The following is a 16,704-nucleotide window of genomic DNA, read 5'->3' as shown; positions in this document are numbered from 1 at the left end:
AATTTCCGATTTGATGAATTCATTGTAATGAATTTCAATCGGAAATTTTATTTTTTAATCAGAACAATTATTTCTAACTTAAAAATTTTAGGAACTTTGTTTTTGTCACTTTAGAAAAAAATTTATTAAAATTTTTATTTTATATTTTGCAGATTTTATAAGATTAGTCAATTTAATTTTCAGTCGAATAATGTTTTTAGTAAATTTTATAAAGTGATTGTAATATTTTTCAAACTTACTATGAAGATAAAAACTATTTATCTAATTGTTTATTAATTTTTCTTAATTATCAAGCTTTATTAATTCATTCGTTAATTATATTTACGATTAATTAAAAATTTATAAATGATTTAAAGTGGACACCATAAATTATAAAAATAATTTGTAATTATTATTGGAATTAATAATTGTGTCAAATCCAAATTATCGCCGATACTTATAAAATTAAAAATAAAAATTAAATATTGGATAAATTATAATAATTAATTATTTGAATGATGACAGAATAAACAAATAAATAAAAAAAATTATTTTATAATAATATTCAAAGTAATAAACATATATATATTTAGATAATGCCAAAAATATTCGTAATTAAAAAAAATAGTTGGATGAAAATGTAAAAACTGAATTAATAATCTGAAATTGTCATTAATTTATTTAAACACTTAACTTTATTATTATAATTATACAATAGGGCGTAGGTACAATAATTAGACAAAGAAAAAATTAAAAAAAAAAATTATTATTAAAATTAATTAATGTATTTATATATTGTAACCCCTAATACATATCTGTGCAATAAAATTATCTGTATCCCTCCTAATTATTTTTTTATTATTATCACTTTTTTACTTCTACATTTATATTTATTATTTATAATTTCGTAAAAAAACAAATACACGGTAAATATTTAAGTGAATAAATAATTAATCGACAAATAAATAATTCATATTTCAATCTTTCATAACAATGAATTATTTATTTGTAGAATTGGAGGTAAAATTTATTAATTTGCTAGCTGATTGTTGTCTCATAGTTTTGTTGCGTTGATATAAAACATAATAAAAGATATAGATAAATAATGGGCTTAAAATTAAACTTCGTCTTCATTAAACAACATGTTGGGAATCCCATCGTTGATTGGAAATTTCCGACCAGATTCCGGACAAACCAAGTCACCGTTTATAACCTCAACTTCTAGTAAGACATGATGTACTTTTCGTAGAAAATCTTCGTTATTTTCGAAATCTTGTATTAATGTTTGAGGTAATTCTCCCACGTGTCCTATCTATTTAATAAAATAAACAGATAAATAAATAAAGAAATTATATTAAATGAAAATATGAATGCATATAATTGGCCGTCGGAAATGGAATCTTATTTTCCGTTAGTTTAAAAATCCTATATTTCGATCAATTTGAACCCTTTTTTCTTTAAATAGGATTAAAATTTTATTTTAATAACGGAAACAAAAATAAATTTTAATTTTTTACTTAAAAAGTCTCTTTTGCTACCACCCGTGTAAAAAAAAATTTTATTCATGATGAATTTTGATTTGAATTTCATAACGAAACCCAGATCGTGACACAAATATGACTTTTATCATGAATTTAATTCAACTTTTCGCCTAGTATATCCGTATGAATTCTGAGTAATTTATTGTCTATGAATTAGACTCGGGATGATTTCGATAGAAACTTGACTGAATTTTTACCTTTTGTCAAATTCATCGATTCAGAAATCGCCAATAAATTTTTCCTATCAAGTACTTGATTTAAATAAATCATTTTCGATTGTTAAATTAATTTAGTGAATAAACTTCGGATCACTTGGATGAAAATCGGGCTGATAATTTTATCGTGATTAAAGTTTTTGGTACAAATTCATAATGAGTCATGTTTGTGACACGATCTGAGTTCCGGGATGAAATTCAGATCTTAATTAATTATTGATAAAAATTTTTATCCTTACCCCCCTCTCTTCTATTCTATCTTGATAATTATACTATCTAAAATAGCTTTTATTAAGTAAGTGCCTAATATATCGTAATATTTAAATCAACAGTTCAATTTTTTTGTAATCTATCTAATCATTAATTTTATTTTTCTGAACTTGTTATTTATTTTTAATTATGTTATTATTAAATATCTAAATATGTAGTTTTTATAGAATCCCGGGAATCCCTTTAATAACGTTACCACTGAGATCGTTCAGAGCCCTCAGCCAGACTTCTTTCAGAATCTCAGGAACTCTTCAACAACGTTTACAGTGTGGTTATTCAGGGTCCACTGCCAAACTTCTCTTAAGGACTATACTAGTCTTTAGTAAGTCGTCCGGACAAATCCTTCAATTCTTTCAGATTGAAAGAGATATCCTAGCCTTACCAATAGACTACAGAGTCCCGAGAACCCTTGACAACGTCTGCATTGAGATCATTTAGAGTCCCAGCCAGACTTCTTTTATTTTCTCTTATTGATCACAATATGGTGCAAGACGATTTACATGCACGATTTTTTATTTTCTATTTGGTATTTTCCTGATTCTATTCTACTACATTATTTAATTTATTTTCAATTTCATAAGGATCCTCCCAATCGCATTGAAGTTTCGGAGATTTTCCTTTGACTCTATAGAGGAAATAGAGCCAAACTAATTCATTTTCTCTTTCAATTGACTCATGAAATCAGACAGTATCTCAAATTCCCCCGAATTCTCCAGGTCTATCGAAGAACTTCGAAGAAGATCCAAAAGAATCCTGAGGTCACGTCCCATCATGAACATTGCAGGAGAAAATTCTGTAGTTTCAAGTTTAGAAGAGCGATAAGCTAAGAGGAAAAGTGGTACCCATTTATCCCAATCTTTTTGATTTTTCGAGATGAATTTTGAAAGTCATTAAAGTATTGTCCTATTCAATCTTTCAATCGGACCGTTTGATTGAGGGTTTCACATTCATTACAATATTATATATTAATATATGTAATACTTACACTGTGTGCAGCTTTCCATAACGTATTCCAATCAATTTTAGGAATAACTCTAGCAATAAATTCTGAATTGAAATCAATATCTGCAACTTTAATATCTTTAGCCTGTTAAAAGTAAAAAAAAATAATATTATTATTATTAATTAGCAATTACCTGTAAAAGGCAAATTACATAAATCAATTTCTTAAATTATTAACTAATTATTTATTTAAAAAAAAATAACGATCAATAATGTAACCACCCACGTGTTGACCTACCGTGTACACAAACCATTTTTAACGAATTGAATATTAAATAAAAGCAATGTTATATTTAAATAAATTAATAACTTACAACAATACCAAGAGGATAACCTACAGTTACTCCTTTTAATCCTCTTGATGTTAACATATTATGCGTTAATAATTTCATAATTATTCGTTTTTTATATATATTTATATATACAAGAAAATAAAAGGTAACATAAAGAACGAAGCATGGACGTTAATGTAATGAGAATAAATAATAATAATGATCGAAAACAAAATATGCTATATTTATTACTATACTTTAATGTATACTATTCGTATTTCTCATAAATTATACTAGTATAATCATTATCGACAGTTGATAATAAAATTTCTATTATTAAGTATTTTAAATTTTATTTTTTTTTTACATTTTTTCTTATATAGATTTAAAATATTCCCATAGAGCTTTTCATAGAAATAATTTATTTTTATAAAATTTTTTTAAATACTGAAAGTTAGCACACATACGTAATTTGTTTTTTTGTTTTAATAAACACAATAAATACTGACAAAAAAGTGTTTATCAAAATATGGTCCTGAAGTTAACAGACAATTTAAAATTTTCAAATTTGATTTTTAACAAATCAATCACAAAAAAAAAAAATATGCACACGTAAAAAATTAAACAATCTATAGGTGCAATTTTAAAAAAAAATTTTTTTTTTTAATTCATTATTTTAGAAAATATCTAAAAATTATGAGACATCAGTAAACTTCAGTATTATTTGCAAAATACATATTAGAAATGTTTTAAAACTATTGTGTATATTTTTACAAATTTTGATCTGGCATATATATATATATATATATATATATATATATATATATATATATATATATATATATATCTTAGTAATTAAAAACATTAAATTTGTCAGGTGTGTGCTTCTTTCATAACCATTAAAATATCGGATATCAATATTTGATAATTAAAATTTTTTTTTAGCAAAAGTTAAATTTTGAAAGTTACGTACATGAAAAGCTGATCATTTTTAATATCAAGTATCATAAAACAATTAGTTATAATCACAATCCAGATTGGATTTGAAAGTTTAAATTTCTGCCTCTGTTTTCAGAAAGAATGGCGCTGATGAGTGTGAATGTAGCAGACATCAGATAATTTATAAATTTGAAATAAATAAATCAATTAATTAAAATAATTAAATTTAACAAATCCGCTTACTGATTTTTCATTGATCTAAATACGCATTTTTTTTTATTCTACTTACATTTTATTTATTTATTCAAAAATTTTTAAAATTACTACTTGTCAGTTATATTCCCACTCATGTGAATGTAGCAGATATGAGCCAAATTTTAAATTACAAATAAGCGAATTAAACAATTAAAAATATAAAAAAAATGTATATACTGATTTTTAAATTCCATAAATGCGCATTTTTCAAATTTTATTCAATTTAGATTTAAATCACTTATTTAAAAATTTAAAAAATTGACAATTGTCAGCTACATTCACACACTTATTTCCTCTGAGCTAATTTTTATCATTTGTTTTCCCATAAAAAAGAACGACTTCTTTCCCTCTAAGCAAGGCAGGAATTTAAACTTTCGATGCAGTATAGTATAATATACTAATTTTGTCCCGCTTAATTCACATTCATAATTAATTTTTTCCACATCAAATAATTTGAATTTATTTAAATTATTATTTACTTTTGAATAATCTTTTTTTTAAATTTTATAATCCACCTTTAGGTAAATTGGTATATAAATATATTTATAATAAATAACGCAGTTCATATAAAATCATTCGATTAATCGAAAAATCGAGTTCGATATATTTTCCAAACACTTGCATATACTGTAGGAAAAGAAAGACAATAGTTTAGTATTTTTAAAAAAATGATTGCTTTATTACCTAAAAAAAAAAATTTACCCAAAATTTATATCAATTTACGTATACATATATATCTGCATAAATAAAAGAGGTTAAACATCTAAACTTAAGCGTCCAATCCGCGTTTACGTCCAACAAATTATCAACAAAAGTGATAAAAAATACATAAGTAAACTATCAACTCATCATATCTGTCGTCATTGTGTTAATTAGCAGCCACATCATCTGTCTTTTAAAAATTTTAATAATTATCTATTAGAAAAAAAAATAAAATAATTATAAATTATTTAAAATTAGAATACCAGCTGGGGAAATAATAAAATAAAATAATTAAGTATTAAAATATATAAACAATGTCAATAAAATCTTGACAAAAAGTTAAAAAAAAAATAGATAACAATATAAATAAATATATTTATTATAAAATGGCATCAGCAATATGGTTTGGATTGTTGGTAATAATAATAAATATTATTTTATTAATTGAATATGTTAAAACAGATGACTTTGAATTTATGAAAGCTGATGAACGTGAATCGTTAAAAGAAGAAGCACGTGACATGTTTTACCATGCATACAATGCCTACATGTCAAATGCATATCCAGCTGATGAATTAATGCCTTTAAGTTGTAAGGGACGTTATCGTGGTACTGAATCTGATCGTGGTGACATTGATTCAACGTTAGGTAATTTTTCTCTGACACTTGTTGACACTTTGGACACTTTGGTAGTCTTGGGTGACTTGGAAGAATTTGAAAATGCTGTTAAATTAGTAGTACGTGATGTTAAATTTGATACTGATGTCATAGTTTCGTTGTTTGAGACAAATATACGCGTACTTGGTGGTTTACTCAGTGGTCATATTTTGTCTGAGTACTTACAAGTACGTGCTGATATTATGCCATGGTATCGTGGAGAACTATTGAACATGGCCAAAGATCTGGGGTATCGTTTTCTACCAGCATTTAACACGACGACTGGTATTCCGTATGGAAGAATAAATTTACGAAGTGGAATGAAGAATGTACCGGCTGAAATGTGCCGGGAAACTTGCACCGCTTGTGCTGGTAGCATGATTCTGGAGATGGCTGCGTTGTCCAGATTGACAGGTGAGGGAATTTTCGAAGAGAAAGCACAAAAAGCTATGGACGCGTTGTGGAAAATGCGACACAGAGGAACCGATTTGATGGGATCTGTTCTAAACGTACACTCGGGAGATTGGGTCAGAAGAGATTCGGGTGTTGGTGCTGGAATTGATTCTTACTATGAATATTGTTTGAAAGCATATATTTTATTAGGTAAGTTTTTATTTTGCTTATTTTTAGGTCAAGATTTACATTATATTTATATCAATAAGTATTTTTACCCAATTGAAAAGTTTAACAGAATTAAACACTTCCATAACAACATCTAGGGATGTATTTTTTAAATTTCCACTAAAAAAATTTTAGGAAAAGAAAATAGCCAAATTATTGGCTTGAGTACGATTTTCAAAAATTTAATTTTTCAAATTATTTTATGAGTGTAAATATGGCAGGCATCAGACAAATTTAAAATGATTAATAAATAGAGTAAATAATTTTAAAAAATGCGCTTATAAATTTAAAAATTTAAAAATGCGCATTTTTTAAAAATTTAGTTTCATTAATTATTTACTCTATTTATTATTAATCTTAAATTTGTCTGACGTCTGCTACATTCACACTCAAATTGTTCTAATCTATGGCGCGGTGATAAAAAAAAAATATAGCGTCTAAAATAAATTAGAATATTGATAGTTTTTTTTGCATTTGAAAGACAAACAAAAAACATAATAAAAATAAAAATTTTTTTATTTTAAAATTAAAAAATTTATTTGAGCAAAAATAGAGTGAGCTCTATTTCAAAATAATTATCGAATGCCTTAATCAATTTTAATAAAGTAGCCTTCTACTATCTTTTAATTTTTATAATAATAATATAAATAAATTTTTAGGTGATGAAAAATATTTAGGAAGATTCAATAGGCATTATTCAGCAGTTATGAAGTACGTAAGTCAAGGTCCAATGTTATTAGACGTACATATGCATCGTCCAAATACAAATTCGAAAAATTTTATGGATGCATTGTTGGCATTTTGGCCTGGTCTACAGGTAACATTGTTCACTAACTAGATTAGATAAGCAATAACATGTCAACTCACAAAAAATTGATTTTTGAAATTTTTTTACTCAATGATTCCTTAGTAACTAGAAGATTTTTTTTGTCTAGTTAAGCATTAATACAAAAATTTTTTAAAATCATAAAATAAAAAAATTGTTGATACAAATTAATTATGTAGAATAAAATTTTTTGCTAAGTCAAGTTAAGTAAGTTGTGTTTAAATATACTGTAGTATATAGTGTTCTATATTTTTTATTTCGTAATACAAAATTTTAAATTCATTCTTAATGGATTTACTTATTTGAGATCCTCTATTAAATTTTTCGAGATAAATTTTATAAAAAAAATTCTAAAATCTTTAAACACAGTTTCTTCAAGTTAGCGTCTATGCTATTTGACACGTTATTGCTTATCTACATCCAACTAATAATCTACATAATAAAATAAATGAATAATTAGTAAAATATAATTCCGTAGGTACTAAAAGGCGATATTAAACCAGCAGTAGAAACACACGAAATGCTGTACCAAGTATTACAACGTCACAACTTTATTCCTGAAGCATTTACAACAGACTTTCAAGTACACTGGGGACATCATCCATTGCGTCCGGAATTTTTAGAATCAACTTATTACCTCTATCGTGCTACCGGTGATCATTATTATCTAGGAGTAGGCCGGAAAGTATTAAAAAGTCTTCAAACTTACGCACGTGTACCATGTGGTTATGCTGCAGTATCAGACGTCCGTACAAACAAACATGATGACACTATGGAGAGTTTTGTATTGTCTGAAACATTCAAATATTTATATTTATTGTTTGCTGAATCAAGTGATTTAGTACTTGATATAGATGAATTTATTTTTACAACTGAAGGCCATTTGCTGCCATTAACTCTAGCATCTTTACGAGCTAATGTATCTTCTGTAAGTAATCAGTTCATCGTCCAGTCATTTAGCTAAATAGTTTTATACAATAAATAATTATAATCGATAATTGTAAATAATTTAGGATATAGATATCGATACAGTCGAACTTGATGAATTAGATCGTACATGTCCAAATAGTTTGCATTTATTTCCTGCATCTGTACGAAAGCCTTTACGAAATATGGTTGAAGATGTTTGCCCAAGAAGATCAATGAGACGACGTATAAGTGCCGCACAATTTCAGGTAAAACTTGAATTATTATTCTCTTTTGTAATCCAAGTACTTAAAATTATGTTAATTTATTAATAAGAATAACTATATTTAATCATATATTTTTTTTTATACCAGTTAATTATTACGGGACTAATTATCTTAATTATAGGCAAATAATTTGGATCATTTAAAAATATTGAGTAGTATGGGTATCACTGTATTGACGATGGCTGACGGACGTATGCAATTATTACATACATTTTCAAATGTAAGTTTTATTGGTATAATTAATTATTCATTAATTGAGAAGAGCAGTGTTGATATTTATTTTTAGAGATAATTATCTATCAAATTTAATTATTTTACGTAGACATTAATTTTTCACATCCTATTCAGCACAAAAAAAAATTGATGACTTGTTGGTAAATTTAAGTTTACAACCGATTACATGATAAAGAATTGTTGCCTTAAATTTGAAAAAAAGACAATTTTTTTTGTGCCGCTTGAGATGATAGAAAAATTAAGAAAGTAACGTAAAATTAATATATAATTTAATTAATTAATTAACAATGTTTTTTATGTAAATAATCAAGATACTAAATAGGAGTCTAAATTATTCAACTTACGAATTACTCGTATTGAATTCAATATGAATATCAAAGAAATTTTAATTTCTAAATAATTCTAATTATTTGAAAAAATTCAAATTATTCATAAGTCTTCGAAATTTCCGTAAATTTTCAAATAATTCGAAAAATCTGAAGCAGTTGTATAAAAATTCATTAAACTAAAAATTTTATATTCAAAGTTCGAAATTAATATTATAATTTGAATCGAATGATTCAAGAACTTTCGAATATTTCAAAAGCTTACGAATTAAAAATTTTTTGAATTATTTGGAAATTCGAATTTAAAGTCGAATAGTTTTTTTTTTCTTTTTTCATTTAATTTCATTCACACATTATTCGCATACCTCGGAAATTATAAATATTTTTAAAATACATTACTAATTAATTTTTAAAAACTTTAAATATGACGTGTTCTACTGCTTACTCTGACCTAAGTAGTACAGAGACAACTTTAAGCTGTCATAAAGATGTTTTTTAAAAGGACAAGACAAATTTTTGTGTCTCAAAGCCAAGTTTTTTTTATATAAATAAGACATACAGGTGCTAGAAGTCATAGGAAATTCGTGTTTTTTTCGTCTTAAAGGAGTCATTTAAATTAAAAAATAGTTTAGATGATTTATTTGACTATTATTTGTAATTTACTTTTTGTCGTCACTTGCGTCAAGTCTTTTAATCAGATAATTTTTTCGGTGACATAAATTTCTGATTATTTTCTCAACATATTGGTGCCTTATCGATAGGTCAAAAAACAGCTTCAAAACTGCTATCTTATAAATGTCACAAAGCTAAGTGTGCTACTTGAGGGGTTGCTCGAAGCACAGTCCATTAATGTCGAAAGAATTCGATGTTAATTTAAAATTTAAAAATTATCTTACTCTGAAAATTTATCAATGAATAATGTTATATTTCCTTATCTTTTTATAAAGGTCATAAATCTATCATCATTTGTCACACTGATCAAGTTATCTATGGTTTTCTCAATTAATTTATTTAAAAAAATCTTATGTTTGGCTAAACAATTCATGATTTTAATAAATATGTCAATCAGCTTATTTATTTGCATGACACCTGTTTAAATTATATAAATATATAATCTTCGAAAAATGAACAGCTTAAAGCAGCCCAACACATCACATTAGCAGTTTTTGACAGTTTAAAGTTGATTCAAATCTTGATATAAAATTTTCAGTATTTAAAAATTAACTAAATAACTAAATATAATTATAATTCAATATTTATAGTTTGTTTCTTGATAAAAAAAGAAAATATTTCAAATCTTATTCATATCAAAATTATTTCAAAACTTTGTTTATTATTAACTGTCAATTTACTTAGTTTTTAATCATTATTCAGAATCTTATTTTTTTCCATTAACTCCAATTTTTTTATACCTTCAATATATTTTTTCAATTCCCCATTTATTTATATGTAGGGGAGCGTGGGGTCGCCCCGGTCACCTAACAAATAAACCTTCAAAATTTTTCGAATTATCCTTATTAGATCACAAAACGGACTTTATCTTATTCTATGGAATCTAGAGAACCAAGGACAAATACTTAAAAATGAAAGTATAAAAGTAAATAGAAATATTTGATGAATTAAAAAGATTGTAAGACGACACGTCGGGTCACCCCGGCCATTGTTAATTTTAAATCAAAAATTAAGAATCTAAAGTCGTATTGCTGAAATTTCATCAAATTAAAATTTTATTTGGTCAACTAAAACTTAAGAAGTAAAGAAAAAAATGTAAAATTAATAATTAACAACATTTAACTTTTTTTCCATTTTTCGTCCTCGCTTACGAGGCATCTATAATTTACTTATTTGTTCATTAATATTATAACAAAAATGTTACGATGTTGCAGAAGAAAATGCCCCTGATGAACAAAAAAATTTTTAGATTAAATTTTCAAAAAGCATACTTCAATTAATTAATTGCTAATTAAATAAGATATTGGTTACTATTTTTATTAAACAAACACACGAATTGTCAGTCGAAAAAACAAGTGAATGAATTGACCGTTGTGACCCCATAACTTTGATCGGTACGACTCCAACTAATTTTTGAGAAATTAAACTGAATTTAAAAAAAAAATGATTGAAAGTTATATTTTTATAAAAATTAAAATGGTTTAAGAAATGTCTGTAGATTATATACATATCAATTATAAACTCTTTTCTTCTTGTAAAATATATAAAAAACCTTACGATAATGTCCTTGATTTTTAAATCAAAAGTCGATCTATTTTTTATTTATTATTTATTATTAATAAGTAATTAATTTATAACGTTAGGGCTCATTAATTACCTATAATTCAATAAGAGTATAAAATAAAAATAAATTCAAAATCTATTATATGATAGAATTTTTAAAATTTGAGTGACCGGGGCGACCCGCTCACCGGGACGACTCCACGCTCCCCTACATTAAATGTTTTTGAAATTTCCTCAACTGTCCCGCTACCGGTCTCTTTATCGTACCAAATTAATTTCTTTTTTTTTTTTTTTTTTTTAATTATTAAGGCAAAAACAATGGAAGACGCTGAAGAAGGTTTGATATTTATGCAAGAAATGGTCGAATTAAACCGCAGACAAACTCAAGAATCAGACAAACAAAGACTGACACTAACGATAAAACGTACCGATATTGATAAAGAATCAATATTATTGGGCGGACCTGCACAATTTGGATTACAATTAACGGGATCAGTTAAAGTTACTGGCAAACCTGTTTTAACGGAACCTAAAGAAGCGTGTAGTGAGTTAACGAATGTTGAAATGATTAAAGGAAATATTGCTGTTATATTTCGCGGCAACTGTATGTTTATTGAAAAGGTTTATTATCATTTATTATTTATCATTAATAACTTTTTTATTAACCATTTATTATTATTTTAATAAAAATTTATTTTTTACAGGCAAGAATTATTGAAAAAGCTGGTGCTATTGGCGGTATTGTATTGGATACAGTAATTGGATCAACAATAGCAACATCTGCAATGTTTGCTATGTCAGGCGACGGTCTTACCAAAGATGATATTAAAATTCCATTATCATTTTTATTTAATGTTGAAGCTAATGAACTTGTACGCGCTATTAGTGAAAGTAATGGCGCTATTACTGTCACAATGGGTATGATAAATTAACTACATTTTATCCCATCTTTTTTTATTTATTAATTATCTAATAAAATAATTATAAATCCAGGTAATTATGTAGTGGATAAAGTCGATAAAAATGAACCTGATGATTATTTATCAATGTTTGAACGTCTTAAGTCATCAGTAAAAGAGTTTTTAACCCGACCATCGCAAACTGTAAGTAAAATATATTCATTTATTATAAATTATACTTAAATAATTATAATATAAATATATATTTTATGAATATTAGAGTGATAATACACAAAGTACAATAAGTGCGCCTGCATTAGACAGTAATAAAGAAGAAATGATTATTGATAAAGATCATATACGTGCAATAATTCCACGTGAGTCGGCAAGTAAAAATAAACAATCACGTGATTTAGTTTTATTTGTTAAATTATTAATTAATAAAAATTCTCCATCACTTTCTACGAACTTACCTCCCATTTCTTCTTCTTCTTCTTCATCTTCTTCTTCTTCTTCTTCTTCTTCTTCTTCTTCTACATCTTCGATGCCTTTACCAGAATTATCAGCATTTGAAAAAGGCTGGCGTGTAGTTAAACAGTTTTTAATAAATCAAATTTATTTAAATACTAAATTCCCGCCTTATCAAGTGATTTCTATTGGTCGGATTGAAATTTATTATGATTGGATCCAAAAAGAACGTAGCCCAAAAAATCAAATAAAAAGTGATGAATTGAGTACATTTGAATTAGTTACATGGTTTATTGATGAACTGAGTGATACTTTACCAAATTTTGAAAAAACTGATTCATTTAATTCTATTTCTGGTGCTTCTAAAACATTAATGCAAAGATTAAAAACATCTGAATCTAATGTTAATAAAAATGATGTTATTAATACCGATGAAGATGATAATAATGATAGTGATAGTGATAAAGTCCAGAAAGTTGATAAAAATAATATAGTTAATATTATGGAAACATATAAAATTTATGATAATTTAATGGAAAATATTCAAGATGTTTTGAAAAATTTGAAATCTGAATTTCGTAATAAAAATTTAGATGATAGCAATAGTAATAATAATAATGATAAAAATATAATTAAAGATAATAAATATCAAGATAACTTAATAGTACCAAGTTTTATAAATAAAACAAATCAAAATGAATTAGAAGAGGAAATAAATGATGAAAAATTAGAAACTAATAGTGTTGATAGTAATCAAGTTGATGTTGGTAGTGACGGAGGTGAGAATAATGAATTAATTGCGGCAGATGATGGTGAAGTTGAAAGGAGAGATAACGAAGAGAAAATAATTGATGATAGTAATTTTAGCAATGATGAAGAGAATGTGAATAGTAAAGAGAATGTGACAAAGAAAAAAAATGATGAATTATAACGTTAGTTTTTTTTGTTTTAATAGAACTAAATTGTATATTATAATTGAAAGTTATCAGATTTTTTTTTTATTGTTTATTACTATGGAAAATATTTATTACTTTTAAAAATAGTCGTTATTGTTTCCGAAAATTATTACTAACAAAATATTAATTACTATTAAAAATAGCAATTACTATTTAAAAAATAGTAATTAATTTTTTTTTAATAATAATTACTATTAAAAATATTAATCGCTATAAAAAAAAATGCTATTTCAAATAGCAATTAATATTTAAAATAGTAATTACTATTCAAAAAATTATTGCCACTAAAAAAAAACAATTTCCCTTAAAAATAGTGATTTTTTTTTCAAAACATTATTACTATTAAAAATATCAATTACTAATAAAAATACTAATTGCTATTTTTAATAGTCATTACTATTTCAAATAGTAATTCCTCCTAAAGATAGTAATTGTTATTTTAAATATTGATTACTATTAAAAAATTATTACCACTAAAAAAAACAATTTCCCTTAAAAATAGTAATTATTGTTTCGGAAAATTATTACTATTAAAAATACCAATTACTCCTAAAGTTAGTAATTGTTATTTCAAATAGTAATTACCGCTAAAAAAAAACAATTACCCTTTAAAATAGTAATTATTATTCAAGTAGTTACTATTGTGAAAAATAGTATTTATTTTTTAAAAATAGTTATTACTTTTAAAAAAAATGTAACACCAGTTTGAAACAGTAGTTATTTTTCAAGTAATTATTATTGTTAAGAATAGTTATTATTTCAAGTAGTTATTACTACACAAGAATATAATGTGTATTTGAAGTGGTAATTATTATTCAATCAGTTATAACTATTAAAAATAGTGATAACTTTTTGAAATAGTAATTACAATTTTAAATAGTTGTGACTATCCTTGATAAAAATTACTGTTCAAAACTGCCAGTAGTATTTTTAATAACTATGATTTTAATAGCAGTCTCCACGAAATATAGTGGTCATAATAAAAAATAGTTAATACTACTTAAGTAGTTAAGACTACTAATACTATTATTTGTTTTAATTCAACCTATAGCATTTCAGTTGTTATTAACAGTAGTTATTTCTAAAGAAAAAATTAATCATTCAATAGTTATTACTATTGATAACAAACAACAATATAAACTGTCATGAATAGTTATAATTAACAGTAGCTATCGCTTAGTTATTCACTAATACAGTAATTGTTATTTAATAATTATTGTTTGTTACTACTATAAATAATAATAATAATTAAAAAGTAACTACTATCGATAGAAAATATCTATGTAATTATTTTTATTATTTATTATCATCGCTATTTTTAAAAATAGTAATTATTAATCATACAATGATTCACAGTAATGATTAAAAAATAGTATTTACTTTTTAAATAATTTAAAATTTAAGTAATACTATTAATTATTGTTTACATCTTAAAAATTTTATAACTGTAATTAATTTTTTTTTTATAAATTATTTTTTTATACAATGAGCTACTATTAATAACAATAACTATTCATAATAATAATGACGACCAATATTAAAATTACTTTCCATTTGTAATTATTATTGCTATTAATTGTAGTAATAACTTTTTAATTTTTTAATAAGAAATAATTTACAAATTGTTAATAATTATTATTATTATTATTTGGACGTAAATAAGTTATGATATGTCAACCCACAAAAAAATTGATTTTTCAAATTTTTGTACCAAATGATTCCTTATGGAATACAATTTTTTTCAAAATCGAGTTAAGTAATTTGAGTTTAAATACTAGAATGCAGAGGTCTATTGGTCAACTGGAATAAAAATTATAGAAACTGGTTACGTTATTGCAATAAGTACTAGATAAACTTTTATTATTACAAGTTGAAAATTTATTTGTAATAAACTTTTTACGTTACAATATTTCTGCTGTAATTATTTTAGCAATACAATCTCAAGTTAATTTAGATTTACGTTTTTGAGAATTAAATTGGCTACTTTATATTACATAATACAAAATTAAAGTTTATTTTTAATTTCGAAATAAATTTTACAAAAAAAATTTTGTAATTTTTAAACGCAATTTTATCAAAATAGCATCTATGTTGGCTGACACGTCATTGCTCATTACGCCCTTTCATAACTAATCAATTACAAAGATGTAATTTTTTTTAAGTGTTCTATCATATACAGTTATTATTACCATTAATAGTTTTTTTTTTTACTACAATTATCATTAATATGTGATATACTATTGTATATAGTTATCATTATTATTATTATCAATTTTTGGAAATTTTTTAATGATAAAAAATAAACTTCATTTTTTAAACTAATTATTAGTCATTACAAGTTTGTGTGGCTTGTGTTAAAATGTAAAAAATAATATATATATTTATAAATAGTGTAAATAATGAGCATAAAAATAATTATAAAAAATTTTATAATTTAAATTATTTGTATTTGTAATAAAATAATTTTTTATGCTGATTATAAATACAGAGAAATAGATAATTGATACTGTATAAAATGATAGCGTTTATATTTTTTCATTATGATGTAAATACTATAATAATAATAATTGAAATGAAAGAGAATTAATGAATGATTAAATGGTTACTTGATGATAATAAATTGATATTATTTTAATTTATAACATCTGCCAAATTTATTATCATTATTAATTTATATAAATTATAAATTTATAAATATTAAAATACTGTAATATATATATATATATATATATATATATATATATAAAATATATACACATGTGTCATTCTGTATTAAAACAACTGATGCAATTTTGTGATTGTATAAATAAGATATTTAACTGAATAAAGAGAAAATTTATATATAAAAAATTCAATTTTCAGTAGTTTTTGTAAAAATTATTTTATTATAAAACCTTAGCAGAAATAGCCATATAATTATTCATTTATATATTTATTTACGCCATTCGACAATTATACATTATTGAAACAATAGGTAAGAAATAAACTATAAATACTTATCAAAGAAATAGATAATATCACAGGGATGATAAAGAAGTTATAAGAAAAAACTTTTAAATTTATTCGCCAAGTATTCTTGGTGTTCTCATTTTAATGTTAGGCACTACGAACAAG

At 24.3% G+C, this 16,704-nt stretch overlaps 2 protein-coding genes across 2 annotated transcripts; one reads left to right on the top strand and one right to left on the bottom strand.

Moving 5' to 3' along the window:
- Window positions 1-728: 728 nt before the first annotated feature.
- LOC103570599 (multifunctional methyltransferase subunit TRM112-like protein) lies at window positions 729-3,501 on the bottom strand. Its single transcript, XM_008548390.3, has 3 exons — window positions 3,322-3,501; window positions 2,991-3,092; window positions 729-1,291 (listed from the first exon to the last, which is right to left on the bottom strand). The coding sequence occupies exons 1-3, from the start codon at window positions 3,397-3,399 to the stop codon at window positions 1,097-1,099; spliced, it is 375 nt and encodes a 124-aa protein (XP_008546612.1). The 5' UTR covers window positions 3,400-3,501; the 3' UTR covers window positions 729-1,096.
- Window positions 3,502-5,133: 1,632 nt separating this feature from the next.
- LOC103570652 (ER degradation-enhancing alpha-mannosidase-like protein 3) lies at window positions 5,134-13,884 on the top strand. The gene is made up of 9 exons (XM_053739980.1): window positions 5,134-6,435; window positions 7,113-7,270; window positions 7,758-8,207; window positions 8,293-8,454; window positions 8,594-8,692; window positions 11,577-11,888; window positions 11,972-12,185; window positions 12,261-12,370; window positions 12,447-13,884. The coding sequence occupies exons 1-9, from the start codon at window positions 5,562-5,564 to the stop codon at window positions 13,563-13,565; spliced, it is 3,498 nt and encodes a 1,165-aa protein (XP_053595955.1). The 5' UTR covers window positions 5,134-5,561; the 3' UTR covers window positions 13,566-13,884.
- Window positions 13,885-16,704: the final 2,820 nt, after the last annotated feature.

Source organism: Microplitis demolitor, chromosome 6, assembly GCF_026212275.2.
Source record: "Microplitis demolitor isolate Queensland-Clemson2020A chromosome 6, iyMicDemo2.1a, whole genome shotgun sequence".
Classification (NCBI taxonomy): domain Eukaryota; kingdom Metazoa; phylum Arthropoda; class Insecta; order Hymenoptera; family Braconidae; genus Microplitis; species Microplitis demolitor.
Note: the sequence above shows the minus strand (reverse complement) of the source record. Positions and strands in the feature narration are given on the sequence as shown.

What these genes read in the sequence shown, in the direction of transcription:
- LOC103570599 (XM_008548390.3), bottom strand. Translation starts at nt 3,399, where the DNA reads ATGAAATTATTAACGCATAATATGTTAACATCAAGAGGATTAAAAGGA. An exon ending in GTTATCCTCTTGGTATTGTT is followed by an intron (nt 3,093 to 3,321) that starts GTAAGTTATTAA and finishes TACTTTTAACAG; the next exon opens with GCTAAAGATATTAAAGTTGC. An exon ending in TATGGAAAGCTGCACACAGT is followed by an intron (nt 1,292 to 2,990) that starts GTAAGTATTACA and finishes TTTATTAAATAG; the next exon opens with ATAGGACACGTGGGAGAATT.
- LOC103570652 (XM_053739980.1), top strand. Translation starts at nt 5,562, where the DNA reads ATGGCATCAGCAATATGGTTTGGATTGTTGGTAATAATAATAAATATT. An exon ending in TATTACATACATTTTCAAAT is followed by an intron (nt 8,693 to 11,576) that starts GTAAGTTTTATT and finishes TTAATTATTAAG; the next exon opens with GCAAAAACAATGGAAGACGC. An exon ending in TAACCCGACCATCGCAAACT is followed by an intron (nt 12,371 to 12,446) that starts GTAAGTAAAATA and finishes TATGAATATTAG; the next exon opens with AGTGATAATACACAAAGTAC.